Source organism: Exophiala oligosperma, assembly GCF_000835515.1.
Source record: "Exophiala oligosperma strain CBS 72588 unplaced genomic scaffold supercont1.56, whole genome shotgun sequence".
NCBI lineage: Eukaryota > Fungi > Ascomycota > Eurotiomycetes > Chaetothyriales > Herpotrichiellaceae > Exophiala > Exophiala oligosperma.
This window is the reverse complement of record NW_015622873.1, coordinates 1-19,354: the sequence shown is the minus strand read 5'-3', so window position 1 is coordinate 19,354 and position 19,354 is coordinate 1. Positions and strand designations below refer to the sequence as shown.

At 49.2% G+C, this 19,354-nt stretch overlaps 7 protein-coding genes across 8 annotated transcripts; 4 read left to right on the top strand and 3 right to left on the bottom strand.

Moving 5' to 3' along the window:
- The first annotated feature begins 274 nt into the window (after window positions 1–274).
- PV06_11730 lies at window positions 275–2,377 on the top strand. 2 transcript variants are annotated; one of them, XM_016413441.1, is made up of 5 exons: window positions 275–437; window positions 494–611; window positions 682–883; window positions 939–1,885; window positions 1,950–2,377. In XM_016413441.1, exons 1-5 carry the CDS (start codon window positions 339–341, stop codon window positions 2,162–2,164), a joined length of 1,581 nt encoding a protein of 526 aa, XP_016256184.1. In that variant the 5' UTR covers window positions 275–338; the 3' UTR covers window positions 2,165–2,377. The 2 variants fall into 2 exon arrangements, with proteins under 2 accessions (XP_016256184.1, XP_016256185.1); XM_016413442.1 differs by having other exon boundaries at window positions 494–883.
- Window positions 2,378–2,698: 321 nt separating this feature from the next.
- On the bottom strand, window positions 2,699–6,107 carry PV06_11729 (uncharacterized protein). The gene has a single exon (XM_016413440.1). The coding sequence runs from the start codon at window positions 6,025–6,027 to the stop codon at window positions 2,884–2,886; it is 3,144 nt and encodes a 1,047-aa protein (XP_016256183.1). The 5' UTR covers window positions 6,028–6,107; the 3' UTR covers window positions 2,699–2,883.
- Window positions 6,108–7,611: 1,504 nt separating this feature from the next.
- PV06_11728 (uncharacterized protein) lies at window positions 7,612–8,308 on the top strand (the record flags this gene model as incomplete). The annotated part of the gene is made up of 3 exons (XM_016413439.1): window positions 7,612–7,720; window positions 7,804–8,105; window positions 8,153–8,308. 3 exons carry the CDS (start codon window positions 7,612–7,614, stop codon window positions 8,306–8,308), a joined length of 567 nt encoding a protein of 188 aa, XP_016256182.1.
- Window positions 8,309–9,216: 908 nt separating this feature from the next.
- On the bottom strand, window positions 9,217–11,075 carry PV06_11727 (uncharacterized protein; the record flags this gene model as incomplete). Its single annotated transcript, XM_016413438.1, has 6 exons — window positions 9,217–9,317; window positions 9,370–9,529; window positions 9,584–9,814; window positions 9,889–10,057; window positions 10,118–10,196; window positions 11,027–11,075. The coding sequence occupies 6 exons, from the start codon at window positions 11,073–11,075 to the stop codon at window positions 9,217–9,219; spliced, it is 789 nt and encodes a 262-aa protein (XP_016256181.1).
- A 204-nt stretch (window positions 11,076–11,279) lies between these two features.
- On the top strand, window positions 11,280–11,680 carry PV06_11726 (uncharacterized protein; the record flags this gene model as incomplete). Its single annotated transcript, XM_016413437.1, has 2 exons — window positions 11,280–11,373; window positions 11,463–11,680. The coding sequence occupies 2 exons, from the start codon at window positions 11,280–11,282 to the stop codon at window positions 11,678–11,680; spliced, it is 312 nt and encodes a 103-aa protein (XP_016256180.1).
- A 531-nt stretch (window positions 11,681–12,211) lies between these two features.
- On the bottom strand, window positions 12,212–13,551 carry PV06_11725 (uncharacterized protein; the record flags this gene model as incomplete). Its single annotated transcript, XM_016413436.1, has 1 exon — window positions 12,212–13,551. One exon carries the CDS (start codon window positions 13,549–13,551, stop codon window positions 12,361–12,363), a length of 1,191 nt encoding a protein of 396 aa, XP_016256179.1. The 3' UTR covers window positions 12,212–12,360.
- Window positions 13,552–18,704: 5,153 nt separating this feature from the next.
- Window positions 18,705–19,345, top strand: PV06_11724 (uncharacterized protein; the record flags this gene model as incomplete). The annotated part of the gene is made up of 2 exons (XM_016413435.1): window positions 18,705–18,889; window positions 18,958–19,345. Coding segments are annotated over 2 exons (573 nt in total), but the record flags the coding sequence as incomplete, so codon positions are not given.
- Between the last annotated feature and the right edge of the window lie 9 nt (window positions 19,346–19,354).

Sequence of the window (19,354 nt, the reverse complement as noted above, 5' to 3'; positions counted from 1 at the left end):
TTTGTCCTTGTAAAGATTTTAGGTGGTTTTACCGAGGCCCAGTCGATTGAGCTAAGTCTAGCATCGCCATACCAAATACCAATGGTATAACGATGCTGAGGGGGAATGTTGTGATATGAGGCTCAACCGACTATCATGACATTGACAAAAGCCTTATGGAATCATTCCGCATGCTTGGAAATTGTAGGGAAGCTTCTAGTATGTCACTTCGATGTATATATACTTCTACTTCCTTAGAAAGTAGAAGATGAATAAGAATCAATCCATGCTTCCACTGCCATAATCCACAACATTCTCCACCACTGTAGCATTGAGGCACCATATCTACGGCCGCCAACATGAAGAACCGTCACTCCTCCTTCTTGGGCTGTCGTGGTAGGCGTCTAACCTGGATGATGGCGTTCACCAACGTTTTCCCTACGTTCTTTATCTATGCGGTAAGGAAGATCCGGCCCAGGTCTTGCCCTAGGGAGCTAACATGGTATTTTGGCAGTATAATAATGCGGTCACTGGGGGGTTGCTGACCTTGGACTCCTGGGTGTCGCTGTTTCCCATCATCGACACAGTCCATACCACAGGCGCGGCACAGGCTCAGGCCGCTCGTGTGCAAGGTAAGCAGCTTCAATCGTGCCCAGGGCCGATCATTATGCGTTCTAAGATGGCTGTTTGATTTCTTTCAAGGCACGGCAGTGGCCATCTATCTAGTCGGATGCATGCTCGGTTCACTCTCATGCATTAAGCTCGGAGATAAATATGGTCGAATCAAAACCATAATCGCTGGCAACATCGTCAACGTCTTTGGCTCAATCATCCTGGTCTCAAGCTTCTCCTTTGCTCAATTGGTTGTTGGCCGTATCGTCCTCGGACTTGGTCTTGGAGCCATGTAAGTCACCTGTGCAGCAATTTCTCCGAGGACTCGAGTCTAACATCCCGTAAAGAGTAGCGACTGTTCCAGCTTGGCAAGCAGAATCCTCACTTGCCACACATCGAGGCCGATTTGTCGTCCTTGAAGGTACATTCCCATCTCTGGGTCTGGTGGCTTTCCAATTCATCGACCTTGGGTGCTTTTTTGACAACACGAGCTTTTCATGGCGCTTCCCCTTGGCAATCCCACTTCTCTTCAATTTCCTCATGCTTTCCACGATCCCCTTTTTGCCTGAATCGCCAAGATGGCTGGTAAAGAAAGGTCGAATCGAAGAAGCTGTCGAGATTCTAGCGATCCTGGACGACGTTAGTCCCGACTCCCCTCGCATTGCGGAAGGGATCCGCCATATGCAGCGATCGCTCGAAACAATGAGCCAGGGAAGCATGGTGGGTATCCTCAGAGACAAAGAAAACAAAATGAAATTTCGAACACTTGTTTGTCTCTTCATCACATTCTATTGGTCGTTGAACGGCGCCGGCCTGATTGGGTTCTACACCGTCCCCATCTTTTCCTCGCTCGGAGTCAGTGCAATTATTGCTCGCGTACTCTCTGGCTCCATGTATGCTTGGCAAGTTCCCTGCTGCATGCTCGCCTATCTCTTGGTCGATCGCCTTGGGCGAAGATTTCTCCTTCTCCTAGGTGCAGCTGGCATGGGCATCGTCTTCGTCATAATGGCAGTCTGTGTTTCCCTAGTCCCGGCGAACAAGGCGGCCATGATAATTGCAGCAGTCGCGATGTACGGCTTTGGCTTCTTCTACAGCATGTCTCTGGGTGTCAACTGGCTTTACCCCACGGAAATCACTCCACTGGGCTATAGCACGCAGATCTACGCACTGTCGACAGCTTCCCAGTTTGCCCTTACTTTCATGGTCGTTGAGGTCAGTCCGATTGGCATCACAAATCTGGGATGGAAGTATTTCATTGTCTTCGCTGCCATCAATTTGGGGCTACTCTTTCCCGGTATGATAAAGCCGCTTTTTAGTTTGGCTAATGATGACCTATTTTTGCTAATCCTCGACAACAGTCGTCTATCTCTTCTTCCCTGAGACTACAGGTCACTCTCTAGAAGATATGGACGTAACATTCAGAACCCCCACGGGACCGTTCGGTGTGGTGAAGGCGTCAAAGCATGTACGGCAAGACACTGTGTTACATCCTTCAGGCGAGGTCGAAGTTCAGGACTTAGAGATGGAGAACGAGAGAAAGGTTGGCACAGTACTTGAGATTGATCAGGTTTAAACATCTCTTACCGATGAGGCTTATACAAGACATATGAGGCTCGTTCTGCCCGAATTCCTCCAACACGGCTGAATGACGACCTTTCAAAGGATCGATATGAGTGACCTGTTTTTCAGCAGCTTTCCGCTAGTAGGCGCCTGATTGTACATTAATACTATATGTACTGGTAGATTTTATGGCGATGTTGATAATACACGGACGACTGCATCGGCTTGTAAATCGGAACCGCGACTTTATAGCCTAAGTCAGGGAATTTCTACGAGGGCTCGACCAATGAAGATGCGAATATAAGGTACGGATCTTACACGAGTAAAGGAAGAAGAATTAGGGGTTGGACATCCCGACACACTAACGAGCATGAACAACCTTACATGAACAATGTATGTGGAAGGGAGGAATGCTGAGGCCATTATCGGTGGAGGAATCTGTGTAATTTCGAGGTCGGGTTCCGGACGCCCATCATCGTGATACTCTTTCCTCTGCTGCATACTTCTACCTGACAGGCTTAAGACACAATAATATGTCTATTGTGTTACGTGTAGAGAGACAGAGGGAGTTTTTATGGCATCGAACCGTACTTTGTGGGTGGATTTCTATTCTAGGACTCTTCCATGTTAACTTCCTCTCACAACGGTCTAACGGGGTGTTTACGGCCGAGGGATTACGACGCATGGGAGGCAGTATTTAACGCTGCGTTATACTCATGGAGCTAATCGATTCTAGCCCTCGTTTCTCGACAAGAACGGCTGCTCAATATCGACATAGCTCGTCTCCCCAACCGCAGTCTTGACTCGCCAGACCAGCTCATCCGCGGCGCCCAGCAGCTGAATGAACGCGCTCAGCACAACGCAATACTTGCAGAAACCTTCCTCCCTAACAGCGTCAATGCCCAGAGTTCCTTGTCCAGCTTCTTCTCTGGCAAACGCTCTGTTCAGGCCAACGCATCTCGCGATAAGTGGCACCGGCAAGACCGCTGGAAATGGATCATTTGTCTTCAGTGACTGCTCAACCAGGGTCAGCACCGCCATCAGATCGCCGATGATGCGCTCATCCAGAGCGCCAGACAGGCGCGCAAATCTTTCCTTCAGATCTTGCGCAAGCAAATTCGAATACATCAACAGCTGACTCAAGCTTTGATTGATGGTCATACACAGATTCGTGACATGGGTCAGCGTCTCCGCATCAAAGTTCGAGCTTGAGAATTCAAACTTCAACAGTCTAATCGGGCCAGCAATTGCCGCAAGAGTCTCCGAATTGGTCAATATCTGCATCTCTGACGTCTCCTTCAGATCCGAATACGCGTGCGACCACGACGTGACATATAGCGCGTATAAATCCTTGCTGCTTCGAATGGTGCTCGATAGAACGCGTCGATAATGCCTTGATGCGGAGGGCGGCCGCGGGATGAAGATCACAATCGCCGACGCCGTGAAACCGATCATCACAAGCAAAGCTCTCCGCCAGAAGACGGAGTAGCCAACACCGGGATTGCCGTACGACGGAATATGCGTGTCGACCCAGCTATATGCCACGACAAGGTATATTGTCGATGCCACCAGGAGTACGCCCTGCAGGAGTGCTGGCGGAGCAAACAGTCTCGCCCACATCAAGAGAACAATCGCCAATGCCATGATCGCAGCCATACCGTAGGGATTTCCAGGCCCGTTTCCGGCTCCGATGTACCAGCATACCATGCCCAGGATACCTCCCACAACTGTCCCGATCGTTCTGAGAGTGAAGCCATACACGAAGTCGGCGGTGTACGCCACAAGGCCAGTCTGAGACATGATCAGAGCCCAGAGACCCTTCTCGCGATAGTAGAAGCCCGCGCTAGAAGTCAAGACAGCAGGAAGTGCCATCGCAATTGTCACAATCAGCACTCGCAAAGCGTACAGGCCTTCGGTGTTTCCCAGCCAGTGCGTGATCGCGAGCAAGGTCTTTCCGAAAGTACTTCGTTTCGTGCCGCGGTGGAAGTGAAGTCTGTCGAGTTGTTCCTGTGCTCCTGCCTCCTTCTCCTCTTTGCTCCTCTTCTTTGATATCTTTCTTTCGTTCTTTGTCACAACTTTCTCCAGCTCTGCACCATCGCTGTCGCTTGACATTGCAGTGACACCAGGAGCAGCGTCCTCCACAAGGCCCCACGAGAACAGATTGCGCAAACTCGTCGGAAACCATATCTTCGTCTTCGTCCGATCATGCTCGAGTCTGATGACTCGGGTAAGCAGCGCATCCAAGCCAGAAGCCACGCCCAGAATTCGCTCTTCGAATATCAACCCGAGCATCAGGCCGTGCACGGGAGCACCGGCGTGCCCTTGCAACTTTAGATGCCCATGTTCGTCGAATAGATGATTGTGCGGATCCAGCAAATGTTGTGAACTCAGTACTTCAAACTGCTTCTGATCTTCCTTGAGCCTCGTGAGGACCTTCTCATGCTTCAGCCGAAGCATATCGCATTCGTCAAAACCGGGCTTATTGAACCACCGCCTGCGGTTAACAGTCTGCAAAGCCTCCACAGCCGCGTCCACCACATCAGCACAAGTGTCGAGCAGCGATCCGCTCGATGTTAACAAAGCTCCCATACTCTTTTCCAACAAGTCTTCGGTCTCCGGATGTCGGAAGCGATCTCTCAGACTCAGCGCTTGTACTAGATGATTGTGGCCGATCTCGGGCATTTCAGTATCCGTGTTTCCTCCATGCATAACCTCATCCAATAATTCAAGCTTCTCATTCTTTATCCCCGATTCCACACGAGTGATCTGAAGCTGCAATAGTCCCAGAAACATGATGACAAGCTGACGCAGAGGTTCCTGCAAGCTCTGTACATCCTCAGCGCTCCATCGCCCAGTTGACAGATCGAGCGCGAGGAAGCCCAGGCTAGCTTCCACTCCCTTGTAGGCGGCTATGGTACCCGCCTTGGTTTTCTGGAGTTGCACCAGATCGAATTTCGCATGTGAGTCTCTGAAGCCCAGCTTGCAAGCATTGAAAAAGCCCTTCATTGGAGCCACAACGCCCTCCATGGTCTCCAAGACAAGGTGCGAGGTAGACTGCGGGAAAAAGACAATGTTGCACACCACGCCAATTGCAATTGCTGTGGCCGCCGGCTTGATCAGGACAGAAGGTATCGTGCCAGAGAAGCTCGGGATCAAAGGGCCGATCGTGAGGAAGATGTCCGAGACGACAATCGCAAACACCTGGAGCAATGCAAGCTTCGGTGCGGCAACGCGGATGCGTGCAACCAAGTAGACGAAGAGACCGATCATGCAGAAGTATGTGATAGTGACCCTTGTATCAAGCATGAATCCTTCGAAGATGAGCACCTGGGTATAAGTCGACTGTCCGGTCGTCTGCTCGGTATTCGTTTGCTGCCGAGTGGCTTGGGCTACAAGTTGCGCCAGTCTCGCATTCGTCTCAGCCGCCGGCCGAGTAGCCAACGCTGCCTTCATCGAGATCACACCCCACGCCCACGCGGCGGCCATACCAACAACCATGGTCAGCCCGCCCATGACATGAATGAAGACGATGCCATTGCACGGCACAATAAAAAGCACGATGCACCCGAAGAAAGTGGCCTGGCCATATGCAACGAGGACTGGATTGACGAGTAGGAACAGTGTCGCGATCCAGACTGCGGCCGAGCACTTGAACAGCGTCTTCAAGTCCTTCGCGTTGAAGTGGTTGAGCCATTCTGGCAGGCCTTTCTTCTTTGGCTTCTCATCGTCGTCATGGGTGAAGTATGGCGAGTCGGCGAGGTCAACTGAGATTTTCGAGTCTGGCAGTGGAGCGTGCTCCTGCCCGTCTGTCGCCGCTTCATTCTTCCGCTCTTTCTCCGCTGCCCCTGCCGAGGAAGGCTCAGAGTTGTTGCTCATACTCCAGCTATCCTCCGCAACTCACAACCTTGCAATCGCACAGTTATATCGACGAGGACACCGAACATGATATAGCAACACGCGGATTGCGAATGTCAAATCAACTTGGCTAAAGATTGAAGGGCAGGATTGTTTACTTTGGATCGCCAACTTACGTCACTGACGGCTCGGATGTTCATAAAATATCTTGGCGAAGCATAAAACTGTTTATGCGATAGTAATACCCTAACATTATTCTGGTATGGATTCACCGTGAATCCACATACAAATCGGTGCCAAGACTCATTAGCGTCATCTTCAATCCATTCATCTTCAATCCACATACAAATTTCTTAGTCATCCCCCAACACTTATTTCATCTTCTATCCAGCACTATACGCGGCTGCATCAACACCAATTCATTAGATAATATTATTTTCGTATTTATAAATTCATCAGTATGTCAGAAAGTATCATGGACCCAAATTTAAGATCGTCACCACTTCGGCGTCGCTCTGCAGCCCAGGAAAGGCCCATATTGACCACCCAATCGCAGCCGAAACCCCCCAAGTCTATCACTACCGAGTATGCACCATGGCTCCGAGTATATGCTATGTATGGTGTCATTCTCTGTACTCTATTAAATATGCTTTACCCCCGGGATCAAGTTGCACCGCCACAATCGGGATAGACATAACGTGAAGAGGCAGCAGAGTAGAGATATTGATGAGGATATGAGATTATGCTCAGGCTCGAGATGGTTTTCCATTAATTCGTTGTTATTGTCTTCACAATCATGGCTCCGTCCTGCACATATATATACACCCTCTCAGAGGGAGATTCCGAAATGTATTTACAATGATGACCAAGAAATGACTAATCTTTCTCCCTATCATCCCACGTCGGAGGGCATCTGAACTGAATCTTCAACAAGAGCTACTAACTACCTTCTTTACTTCCCTGTCAGAATATATCGAAGACGAAGGCTTTAGATCACAGAGAGCCCCTGTGTCGATACCTACTATCACCATAGAAGCAGTGGAATGATAACTACGTAGCGCAAAGTCGTGAAAGATACCCAAAGAGGACGGTCTATCAACAGTCGTCTGAAACTAGGTGTGGCCACCCGTTAAGCACCACGTGCTGACGTTATTTCGAGTATCTCTCGACAAGGGAAACTATCTACTCAGTGGAAACATGCGAAAATTATACCGTTAAAAAGGCCCGTCAAGGACAACTACACATACGCGAGAGCGTGGAGATCGATCTCACTTCTGGCGACCCTAGACAAGATACTGAAGTCAGTAATTACGGAGTTGTGGAATGCGAACGCTATATTATTAGGCCCCAAAATAGTGCCTAAGAATTCACATTTTTGTCTGTTACAACAGTTTCGCCATGTGGATGATGCCTCTCGAAGCCCCTTGGAAACCCCTACAAACTGGATGCCCAAGGCCTGTTCCGGAACTGAGGCACACGATAGGTCTGACAACGGCGCCGTAGCTCCCACCGACGGGGATCCACTGCACGGGCACACTGAGACACATCTTGGCCATTCTGGCCCCTGAGTCTCTGCAGGACCCAACACGCCCGGCGATTCGGAAGATGCCCTCACAGATCGTTAATGATGATCCACCGATCTTTGTCATCGGATTCCTCTCGCCGATGGCAAGAGCAAAGGACTGCTTGAAGAATTTGGTTGATACGAAAGAATGTAAGATACTCATGGCACTATGTGCATCATATCTTTTTGGGAAATTTCGTCAGATAGCTTTGGCTAATTGGTCTATCGGATAGGCGTAATCAACATGGTGTCGGAGCACTATGTGGAGGCCGCCAACTCTACCTCGATTAATGCACCCTACGGTGAATCAGAGTGGAAGATCTCGAGCCTCACCCCAGTTGCCTGCTCATCGGTCCAGCCTGCCAGAGTCAAAGAGGCAGTCTTCTCAATCGAGGGCAAGCTACTAAGCACACAAGAATTCGATAGCCGTGCCATTCCCGGCAAAAAGAGCGGAACACTTGCTATCATAGAGGGCGTCAAATTTTGGGTAAGGAGTGATGCTTTGAACAAGGATAAAAATCTTATTGACCCTTCGGTAAGCCCCCTCAACCTATATATGCTTGATCTTTACCTGTCTTCCAGACAGCTCTAGCTCTGTTCTGTATCTATTATACTTACGGCGAAGTAGGTTCTGAGGCCAATAAGTCGCCTCGGCGGAGTAAGCTACGGTCGGACCTTAACCGGATTCGAACTGCTCAGATCAGAAATGGGTTGGAAAATCTGCCGAGAAATAAATAGTCTGATATAGGTGATCACCGAGAGTTTACGGCGCTAACGTTAGTCTATTATATTAACTAAATATTCCAGATATTATATCCCGGTAAATCTTTTTTTTGTCCAACACGGATTTCTAATCATTATAGGGTAGAGTTCCTTCCGTAAGGTAGGAGGTTACTTAGGGCTTATCGTAAAAGCAAACCCGTGCTCGGCTCCTACCTAGTATCTCAGCTTATCAGCCAATCGTTCCCGGGCCACCTGGCGCCGGATAGCAGCACAATCCCAGCCGGGTGGTGCGGCCACAGGATAAAGCTACTGTACAATGAAGATAGGTGATAAACTTTAATACATTAATATCTTTGTGCTATCAAGGGGCCTAGTATCTTCCCGCATGCGGCCAGAACTCGTGCAACCGTGTTGCCGAGACCCAAGCCTTGTAAAAGATGACGACGACGTGATATGCCATCACTTCTTCACCGAATCGCTTCCCATCATAATCCAAGATACGGCCTTCGATGTGGAGATGTGTTTCGCCTAGTTCTGTTTTATTTTCTTCGAAATCATAGTGCTAAACGGATACAGACCATAATGACCATCTCCAGATGTGTCACTACCATCTTGTCTTTGACAAACCTGCATTCCTTATCCACCGTCGTACAGGAATCACAACGAATGTTTGAACCCTGGGACACCGTCCACGGCGACGTCTGTCTGCTCAGCGATTCGGTTTCCCCTGAGGTACACAAATGCAAGAAGAACGTTCCCGACAATGATCCCCACAGCCATGGCAACTGTTGTATACAAACCAGGAACATATGTAGGAGCATCCTGCTGGAGGAAGATATTGCTACCCACTATACCACCCACGGGGCCACCCAGACCACAACAGCAGCCATGATCGATCGCTTAGCGGATCCTGATGCTTTGGTTTACGCGAGAGATAGCTGTGCCGGGACATTGCATTGACAGCCGATGGTAGCCAGAAAGACGCCGAAGTACCGGACGCTGTGGGAATAGTTGGGTCGGATGACTTAGGGCATCGTCAAGACGGCCAATTCCACTGAAGGGATAGGGCAACTTACGAAGGAGACCGATCAACAAGAGAAGGCTCTGAGCGCATATGACCGGCGTGCGCATCCTGGTCTTGTCACTAATATAGGCAAAGATCCACATGGCGCCCATAGTGACTAGGTAGGGCCAGGCCGAGTATAGACTTGCTTTGAGTCCAGTGTAGCCCATCCCCTGCGAATTATTGTTAGAACCTGTGACGCGGCATTGGAGGCAAGGAAAATATACCGTGAGGATCGTCGGCACAAAAAACGCAAGGCTGTATGTCGACGTGTTGGTGAACGTGAAGAGCAAGAATTGGAGCCAACTCGTCCAGTCGCTGAGCACCTCCTTGAGAGTTCGGAAGGTGATCTTCTCTACTTCTGCGCTGCCGCGATCACGCATTAGCCGGGCCGTGTATAGCTCTTTGTCCTCGGAATTGAGGAGTGTCGAGTTCTCGGGGAAGTCCGGTATAGTCCACTAAGATATGATCCCTATCAACATAGTCGCGGCGCCCTCGAGCTATCGATGAATTAGCTTCATAGGGAATAAACCTGACCTGGTACGAGTATCTGTACCGCAAAGATCCACCTCCATCCTTTCATGTCGCGAAGACCGTCCATTAATCCAATCGCGTACGCGAGGACACCTGCGAAAGCGGACGCGAGGACTCCAACTGAGTATGTCCAGCTCAAACGTCGATGCACCTCGTAACGGCAGTACCTAGACAGATCTGTCAGTCTGTGACTCCCAAGGAACCCCGGTGGTGTTCGAATCACATACCAAGAACTGATTAGATACACTATTCCTGGGAGGACGCCGCCTTCAAAGCCACCCAGCAAGAAGCGAAGGAAGGCGACGACTTTCCAATTGTTTGCAAATCCATGCCGGTGAGTATCGCACCCCACGCATCACGAGGAAGGACAGCCAGATCTTGGGAGTGAGCTTAACCAGTATGTAGTTCGAAGGTAGCTCCGCGAGCAAGTAAGCTGGAAAAAGAGTCTGGGCGATCACATTGTATCGATTTCCAGTCAATTGAAGGTCTTTTTGCATGCCCAAAACCTTAGGTGATGGGCATGAAGCTTGATCTAGGGATAGACATCGGCTCTCGCTAATCTGCATACTGACTGGTATTATTTCCTACGTATATCCTCGCAGAAATGCCTTCTAGTATATTGCTGGTGAAGATAGGACTCAAGAAATGGATCTCTCTGATCACATACCCGCCCGGCGTCTCTACGCTTGGTATCGGTTTTGCCCTAACTGGCAAGTGGTGGCTTTCCTACGTGCTATGCTTAGTGTCTTTGAAGGTGGCATCGCAACTGGGGCAGCCTTTTGCTGGGCTCTTGGTATCTACGCTACGAACTTCATCGGCGACCAAGTCATGTTCTACAGCGTCCGAACAGTTGGGTCGGACTCCTTGCATCTGGCATGGCACAAGCGTCCAGTGTTGGTGGGACGTTGGGTCGACGCTTGATATTCATCGTAAGCGCTTGAATTCCGCCTCCGATTGACTCTTGTTAGTACACTGGATCGCACAGCTTGAAGAAGTGTTCACTATGGTGATTGCGCTACTTGCCTACTTATTCCTCACCGGTTACCCGGACACAGCACCGTTTCTTAAGCCTAGAGAGCGGAAGTGGGTACTCGATCGTCTTCGCGAGGAAAGGGGCGGTAAAACAGAGCACTTACCATTGGCAGCTTTCGAAGAGAACTGTAGTGACTGGCGGATCTGGAACATCTCTCTCCTCTACCTTACTGTAACTGTGCCGACATACGGCCTTGCTTTTTTCACTCCTACAATCTTGACCGTGAGTTAAGTGCAATACAGCACGTAGAGAAAATCCAGGAGAAACACGTGGCTGACTTCTTCCGGTGAGGGTTTGGGACACACAGGGATACAGACCTCTCTCTACTCGCGACGCCGTATGGTACTGCAATTGGGATGCTGGCCATCACAGCTATCATTGATACTAAATTCCGCATCAGAGGTCCGCTAATCATATTCCTGGCAGCTATGACACTCGCCGGACTCGCAAGTGAGTATTGACAATTCATCCTAACTATGTGCACTCCACAGTCGTTTGTCTTGGGTTCAACCACAGGGTCCAGTATTGCGGGTTTCTAGGAAACCAGATGGTCATTTTGACGTTCGGGCAAAACAACACTGTTGGCACTAACGCTCGGATGGCCATTTCGGTCGCGAATCTGGCCTACTCTGTCACCGGTGGTATCATTGGCAGCACTATTTTCCGGAGTCAGGATGCACCAACCTACGGTCCGACTTTGTACACCACCATGGGGGTGCAAGCCGCGTTGATTGTGGTACGGGTATCTATATGGTAATCTTTGCGAAATTGAATAAGAAAGACGATCAGACGGGTAAGCTATTGAGAGGAATCGAGGGGTGGCGATACACGCGGTGATTGTGGAAGTTGAAAACGATCCTTCCTCGCGACAGTCGACGGGAAAGTCTTGAGTTAACAACATCGTGGTCAAGAAAAAGGCTCATGAATGAATGAGGCAGTCAAGGATACTCCAGTTTACTAATATTCTACTTTCAAGTAGCATTCACTCAGTGGAAATGATTCCCGACTGCTCTCGGGTTGGTCACTCGGTAATTTTTCGTGTTTGCCATAAACGTACAGATGGGGAGCCCTAAGCATACCAGCGTTTGTGCAAGGATTAAGAAGACCAGAATGAGTCCGAAACGTTTCGACTGCCATCTCATCGCTCTGCTCCAAGCTTGCGACAAAGGGTTCGTCGAAAAGTGGAAGCGGCAGTGAGTCTCATTCCACCTGCACAAAGAACATATTCACTGTGTTCTCTTTTATCAATACTACAAGAAGATCAACAGCAATATGATTAACAATATCACCAGATCTTTCAACGAGAGATGTTCAAATTGAAGCAACACGATACTTTTCACCGAAACCTCATGCGATCACTTCCGTGAGCGGTGTGAAGCCAGTCAACTAGATTGATTATCATGATCGGGGTGTCCGAGTTGGTCCAAAGCTCCACAACTATGAGTCCGAAGTCCATCCCACAACTTGAGCTAGCTGGATTGACCAGATCTGATTTACCGCTAGTACAATGAGTCGATCATCAGCAAACGCAAAATTCGCGAGATGAGAATTTTTGTCCTCCAGGAGTGTCCTGGCGTTAAAGGTCCCCAGGACTTTGCCACCATCATTGCGGACAACGATGCCTTCTCCTTCTCCCGTCCATATTCGACCCCGCTTATCAACCTTGATACCATCTGGGACTCCCGTCCTTGCAATCGAGAAAAGACGCTTTCCCACAGGGGTGAGAGTATCATCAAGGTCGTAAACATAAACCGCGGCAGATCCTGTGGTATTTCCAGGCCCCATGCCCTGTAAACCGGACAGCGGCGTGTCTGTGATATATAACTTTGTGTAACCAGGACTGACAGCAATGCCATTGGGTTTTGAGATATCCGATCGGGGAATGACCGCTTGTAGTGACTCTGCCTGTGGATCAAAACGCCATACAGCGTTAGGCAGCGCTGGCGGTCCGGTAAGATTCAAGGCAGATGCGAAATCAACATCGGTGAAAAACATAGCGCGGTTTTCGCCTCTTTCTGCCCAGATCACATCATCCGGGCCGTTTAGGCGGACGCCAAAATAGCTGTTCACGAGCGTAGTTGTTTCACCTGTAAGCGGGTCGATTGCGACAACACCACCTGCGTATGTTCGATTCCCAAAGTGGGTGATATACACCTTGCCTTCATAATACGACCCGCCGTTGGCAGTGATGACAGGCTCAGTAAGTTTGGGTTTGTACACCTCATGGTCGGTCAAATTGATCGCCATGACCACCCTTCCAGGACCATCAATTTCGGCACCTGTGAACCACACGAGATTCTGACCTGGAATATAGACTCCTGCTTCATAGGCAAAGCCTACGTCGAGAGGGCCAGCAAGGAGCTGGATTTGAGGCGATGAACCGATGATAGCAGAGAATTCGGCATCATAGGTAATATAGGTTGCATTTTGAGCCTGCAGAAGCAGATTCTCGACGGTTCCATTTGGAACCACGGTATCAACAAACTTCTGGGAATAGTTGCTCACAAACGTTGGGGGCAAAACAAATGTATCGCGAACAGGAATTGAAACGACGGCATTGCCCTGCGAACACACAAGGCTAAAACGTAATGCCAGAGCAAAGAATTCAAGGATGCGTCGTGGTCCCATGATGTAATGTACTTGCAAAATTGTGTTATATTGTTGGTTATATGTGAAGCTTGAGCTTTTAGTATTTGTGAAGGCACGACATCTGGGCGTACGCAGTTTAAAAGCCATTTATGGGCCTTTATTTGCCATGCAATTGGCAAGACCCAAGCTCAGACTCTCCAACGGAGATTGATCTTGCACAGTCGAGAATGAAGCCGGATCCTGGGATTCGCCCCCATCCGGACCATCCGGGGAAAATGCTTCCCCACATGCGGGAATTTAGTTGCGGTCCGCTTGCGTGGTTGAGCCAACAAGTCGAATGTGTGTCCGATCGCAGGACGTTGGATTTCGATAGCGAGGTCAACGTGGAGCTGTCTCGGCTAGATCTGGTTGTGCGTTCATCCTTTGGGTAATACCGGCCAAGGGTGCGGCCAAGGATTTGAAATCGACCAGCCCTTCGTGGTCATGGCACCTACTGTATGTGGTAGTAATTGAGTAGTAATTCGAGGTAACCATTTTCAGCCTACCCAAAACCCCACATCGCCTCCGTCTTTTCTATCTGTGGGAGCTCCAACCTCCTGCAATCCTGCCTGGCAAGTGTGGGGGATCCAATATCCAGATGCAGTACTCCTTTTAAGGGGATATCGTCCTTATTATTAGCAACGTTATCCCCTGCTGGATAGCGAAGAACACTTTTGCAGGATATAACACACCTACCTTATTTCACCAAAATCATTACGCAATGGGCTACGGCGTCCTCGAATCCCGCAGCGGTCTAAAGCATGTGCCAGGAACTTCCCTTTTTGACACTCACGATGCACAATGGGTGGAATCCTCAGCGAACTTGAAGAGGGCGACAGGGAAGAACTCTCACGTTCTTCTCATTCCACAGCCCTCCAGCAGTCCCAATGATCCTTTGAACTGGCCGCTTTGGCAGCGAGATCTTTTACTGGCCTTGTATTGTTTTGCAACTTTGTTGTGCATTGGAGGGTAAGCCTTCATTCCACCTTATTGTCAATTCATCCATCTGATCACCCTTGCAGCATTGGCCCAATTCTTTCTTCCATGGCAATCATCTTGATCCAGGAATTTGGGCTCAGTTTCACTCAAGTCTCGCTCCTCACGGGCTACAGTCTTTGCGCCACTGGCGCAGTAGGGATCTTCATCTCTGCGCTTGCTCGCAAATATGGCAAACGACCGACTTTACTCTTTTCTGTCACATGTGCGTTCGTAGGCACAATCTGGGGTGGCGCTGCACAGTCATACGAATCTCTACTGGGTGCTCGCATCGTTCAAGGACTCAGTGTGGCCATGTTTGAAAGCGTCATGTTCTCTGTCATCGGTGATTTGTACTTTGTGCATGAAAGAGGCTCTCGAATGGCCATTTATGTCACCTCGAACTCTGGCATAGCAAATTTGCCAGCCATGCTGGCAGGCAAGATCACGACTGATCTTGGCTGGCGTTGGGTCTTTTGGCTACTTGCCATTTTCCTTGGTATCGCCTGGGTCGGGGTCGTCTTATTCGGGTGGGAGACGGCCTACAACCGCAATGAGATCTACAACATTGACACTTCCTCTCAAGATGTGAGTGCGAGCAATATTGCTATGGACACCACTAACTGAACACAGAACATTGAAGTGATTGAAGAAATGAAAGCCAATAGATCAGGCCACGTCGAGGAGTCGAACTTGGAAAGAACTGCGACTGTATCGACAACTGCTACTACAGAGCGCAGGTCCATCTTTCGGCACATGTTGCCCCTGAATGGAACCTACACTGATGAGTCTATTATAAAGATGGTCGTCCGACCATTCTTCATCTTACTAAATCCAGCCGTTGTATGGGCAGTCGTGCTCATCGCGTTTCCAACTCTTTGGTTGGTCGGGATTTCATTCGTCATAGCTCAGATATTTTCAGCACCCCCTTATCTCCTCAATACCACTGATTTGGGCTATCTCTCCGCCGGCCCAGTTGTTGGTGGGACGCTAGGCTGCATTTTATGTGGTTGGATATCCGACCCGATAGTGAAGTACATCAGTCGACGCAACAATGGCACTTACGAACCGGAGTTTCGTCTCGTTATCATGGCCTTTGCCACATTGTGTTCTGTCATCGGATACTTCCTTTTCGGAAATCTCATTGTACAGGGTAAGAGTGCGGTTGGGATTGCAGCCATTTGGGCGATAATGGTCGCCTCTGTTCAATTTGTGACAGTTGCTGTGGGATCTTATATGGTCGATGCTTTCCGCAACATCAGCATCGAGGTTTTCATCATTTCGATGATCACGAAGAACTTCTTGTTCTATGGTTTCTCCTGTGAGTACACCCGGCCGAGCACACGGTATCAACTGCATCTCTTACTGACGCGACTTTTATTAGATTTCCTAAACGACTGGGTTGCGGCCTGGGGCCCTGCGAAGATGTTCAATACCATTGGTGGTATACAATTGGCTCTCTGCCTCACGACTATTCCAATGTGGGTGTTTGGGAAGCGTTTGAGGGCGTGGTGGCATACTCATGATGTATTGAACAAGATCTGAGTTCTTTGGTGGTGGTTGATAGCGCATGCGTATCCCTGTCTGCACGAATCTCGTAGCAAACATCAAGAACCATAATACGTACCGACCGCAATTGTCGCTCTACAAAGAAGAGAAATTACCTCAATCCGTCCATTCCTTCGTGCTAAGCATCAAATTGGAAGACTGAGCTTGCCCCAATGCTAAATTTCACGCACCTGCAAAGGATCCAAAACTCCTTTCAGATGAAGTCTAGTCTGATGGTAGATGGTGGGCGTTTCTTACCTCCACAAACCCCACATTCTTCACCATCTTAGAAAGCCGAACCAAAAGTGCCGCAATTCTCGGTACAATCAAATGGGTAAGACGCTAGTGGATCGAAAAGACAGTTCATACTACATTGCTAGTAGTTAAATTCAGTAGCAACTCCCGTTACCAAAGAATTGCTTTTCCATCTAACACTTCTCATCAGGCTCTCGACCCTTCAACAAAATGGATCGTCTTCCACTTTTGCTAGTAGTGGCCGCTGTAGTTTTACTTTATCTCACCACCTTTGCGGGGAAGAAGAGTGCCAAAAAGTATAAATTGCCACCCTTAGTACCAGGAATTCCAGTCTTTGGAAATGCTTTTCAAGTTCCCCCCACGCAGCAAGGTCCATGGGCGAAGGAGCTGGCCGAGAAGTATGGCGAGATGTGAGTACGACCCTGCTTCTCCTCCCTGGAAAATTCTGACCTGTATTGCTAGGTTTACTGTGAAATTTGGGGGCAGTACCTGGGTCTTTCTCAATTCTTCGCGGGTTGTTACAGACTTGATGGAGAAACGCGCTGCTATTTACTCCTCTCGTCCGCCATTTCCTATGACCCAGGATATAATGTCTGGAGGAGGTCGCTTGGTTTTGATGCCATATGATGATAGATGGAGGAAGACTCGGAAAGTGATGCATCAGATTCTAAGTACTCGACAAAAGGACACTTTTCGAAAGTTTCAGGATCTCGAGTCCAAACATCTTCTCCACGATTATCTTCACAACTCTGATCGATGGTTCTCCGCAAATGGGAGATACGCAAATTCAGTCATTATGAGTGTGGTGTTTGGAATCCGCTCGAAACTCGATGACCCAGAAGTTACTAAACTCTTCGAAACGGCCGAGATGTTCTTGGAACAACAACAACCGGGGGCCAATATCGTTGATGGTTTTCCCATCCTTGCTCGACTTCCAAACATTCTCCAGTGGTGGAGACCAAAAGGAGAACGCTTGTTCGAATATACTCGAAAGCACGTAGAACTACGTCGTTGCTTAGTTCTCGCTGACTCTTGGCAGGGTTTACAAGACTCAGCTTGACAACGTGAAAGAACGTCTTGAGAAAGGGCAACAAAGCGACTGCTTTGCCGTTGATTTCCTGAAATCAAACGATGACAAATACTTCAACGAGACACAGCAACTGTTTACCCTCGGGACTTTGATGGAAGCTGGTAGCGACACTACCCGTGTCTCCCTGGGCCAAATGATTGCCGGTGCTGCAACATATCCTGACTGGGTACAGCGTGCAAGGGCCGAACTTGACCGAGTATGCGGGCACAATGCAGAGCGACTTCCAGACTTTTCCGATAGAGATGATCTACCCTACATAACAGCTACAGTTAAAGAGATCTTCCGCTGGCGACCAAATATTGCCGAGATCGGAGCCCCAACGTCCCTCACCCAAGACGATGAATACGAGGGATATAGTTTTCCGAAAGGTACAGTCTTCGTTTGGAATGCCTGGGCGATAGCCTTGAATCCGAAGGAGTACCCCGATCCAGAGCGTTTCTATCCCGATCGTTTCCTCAACAACGACTTGAATAATGGACTGAAAGGCCATTGGGCATTTGGCCCAGGTACGCCTACCCTGACTATCCACCACTGATTGAACAATCACTGACAGAGCACAAGGACGACGCGTATGCGTGGGATGGAATGTGGGAGAAAGTAATGTATGGATTGCCGCTGCAAGGCTTCTGTATTGCTTTGATTTCATTGAAGACAAGGTATTTCTCGATTTACAGCCAAAAGAGTTAATTCAGACCCACTTGTGCCTAACTTCTATTCTCACAGGCTACTCCCATCGATTCGATGCGAATTCCTCAATTGACCAAGAACAAACCCCCTTTCCAGGTCAAAATAAGAGTCCGCAGTGAGGCTCACGCCGCCTTAATTGACCGTGACTGCAGTGACGCAGTAGGAGCTGCATGAAAAGCGGCGTTACTCTCTAAGTCGCATTAGGAATGTTGAAGGTTTTGGATGTGCCATGGGTCCTAGACCATCAGATGTAACGTGTAGCCACTGCACGCCATCAGATGAGAAGTGTAGCCACTGCAATGTGGGATGCATTTGCGTCCAAGTTAGGAAGTGGGGGATAGCAATGCCAAGTTTCTATCAATCACATGCCTCTACCCCAGACAACTTCCCCAGGCCGGTGTGGTGTCTACCTACCACTCTTGGCCGACGGATGGGAGTAAAGCCGTATTGGGTCAACAAAATGCAAAAAAGTTATGCAGTCATATGCACATCGTCGCCATAGCTGTAGCACAAATTCAAGAAGCGTTCTCATACCCTCAACTTCCTTCCAACTCCAGTGCTTCTCGGACCTAAACACAATCGATTCCCACAGGACAAGATGAGCCCTATCAATGAGAAGTTGGTTCCATCTGCGGACAAAGTATCCTACGAGCATGCTCAAGTCATCGTCGTTGGTGCTGGTCCAGTGGGCTTGCTTCTCGCCCTAAAGTTGGCACAGGCAGGTATTGATGTTCTCATTCTTGAAGCTGAGAAGCAAGTGCTACAAAGTCCTCGTGCGACTACGTAAGTATCTTTCTCTCCCTGGCAATTTTAGATCCTGTCTACTTTTACGACTCACTGACATTGCGAAGTTACATGCCAATTGTATTGACTGAACTGGAGAAAGTCGGCTTGTTCGAGGACATCGAAAAAGCCGGGCACAAGAATTATGAGGGGATCAGATTTCGCAAGTCCCACGCCAAAGGTGGTGAGGTGCTGGCTCAATTGAAAATGGCCCAAGTACCCAAGGGAGCAGTGAAGTACAACTTTGCTGGGATCCATCTCGGGCAACATACCCTGGCCGAAATCATTCTTTCCCACTGTGAACGAGAAAAGGTGCGGATTCGGTGGAGTAATCGATTTGCAGGCGCCAAACAGTCCGGAGAACAGGATCCTGTTACTGTCACCTGCGTGGGACCCGTGGGCGAGAACTTTTTTACTTGTGATTACCTCGTCGCCGCTGACGGTGCTGGGAGCTCTGTGCGGCGC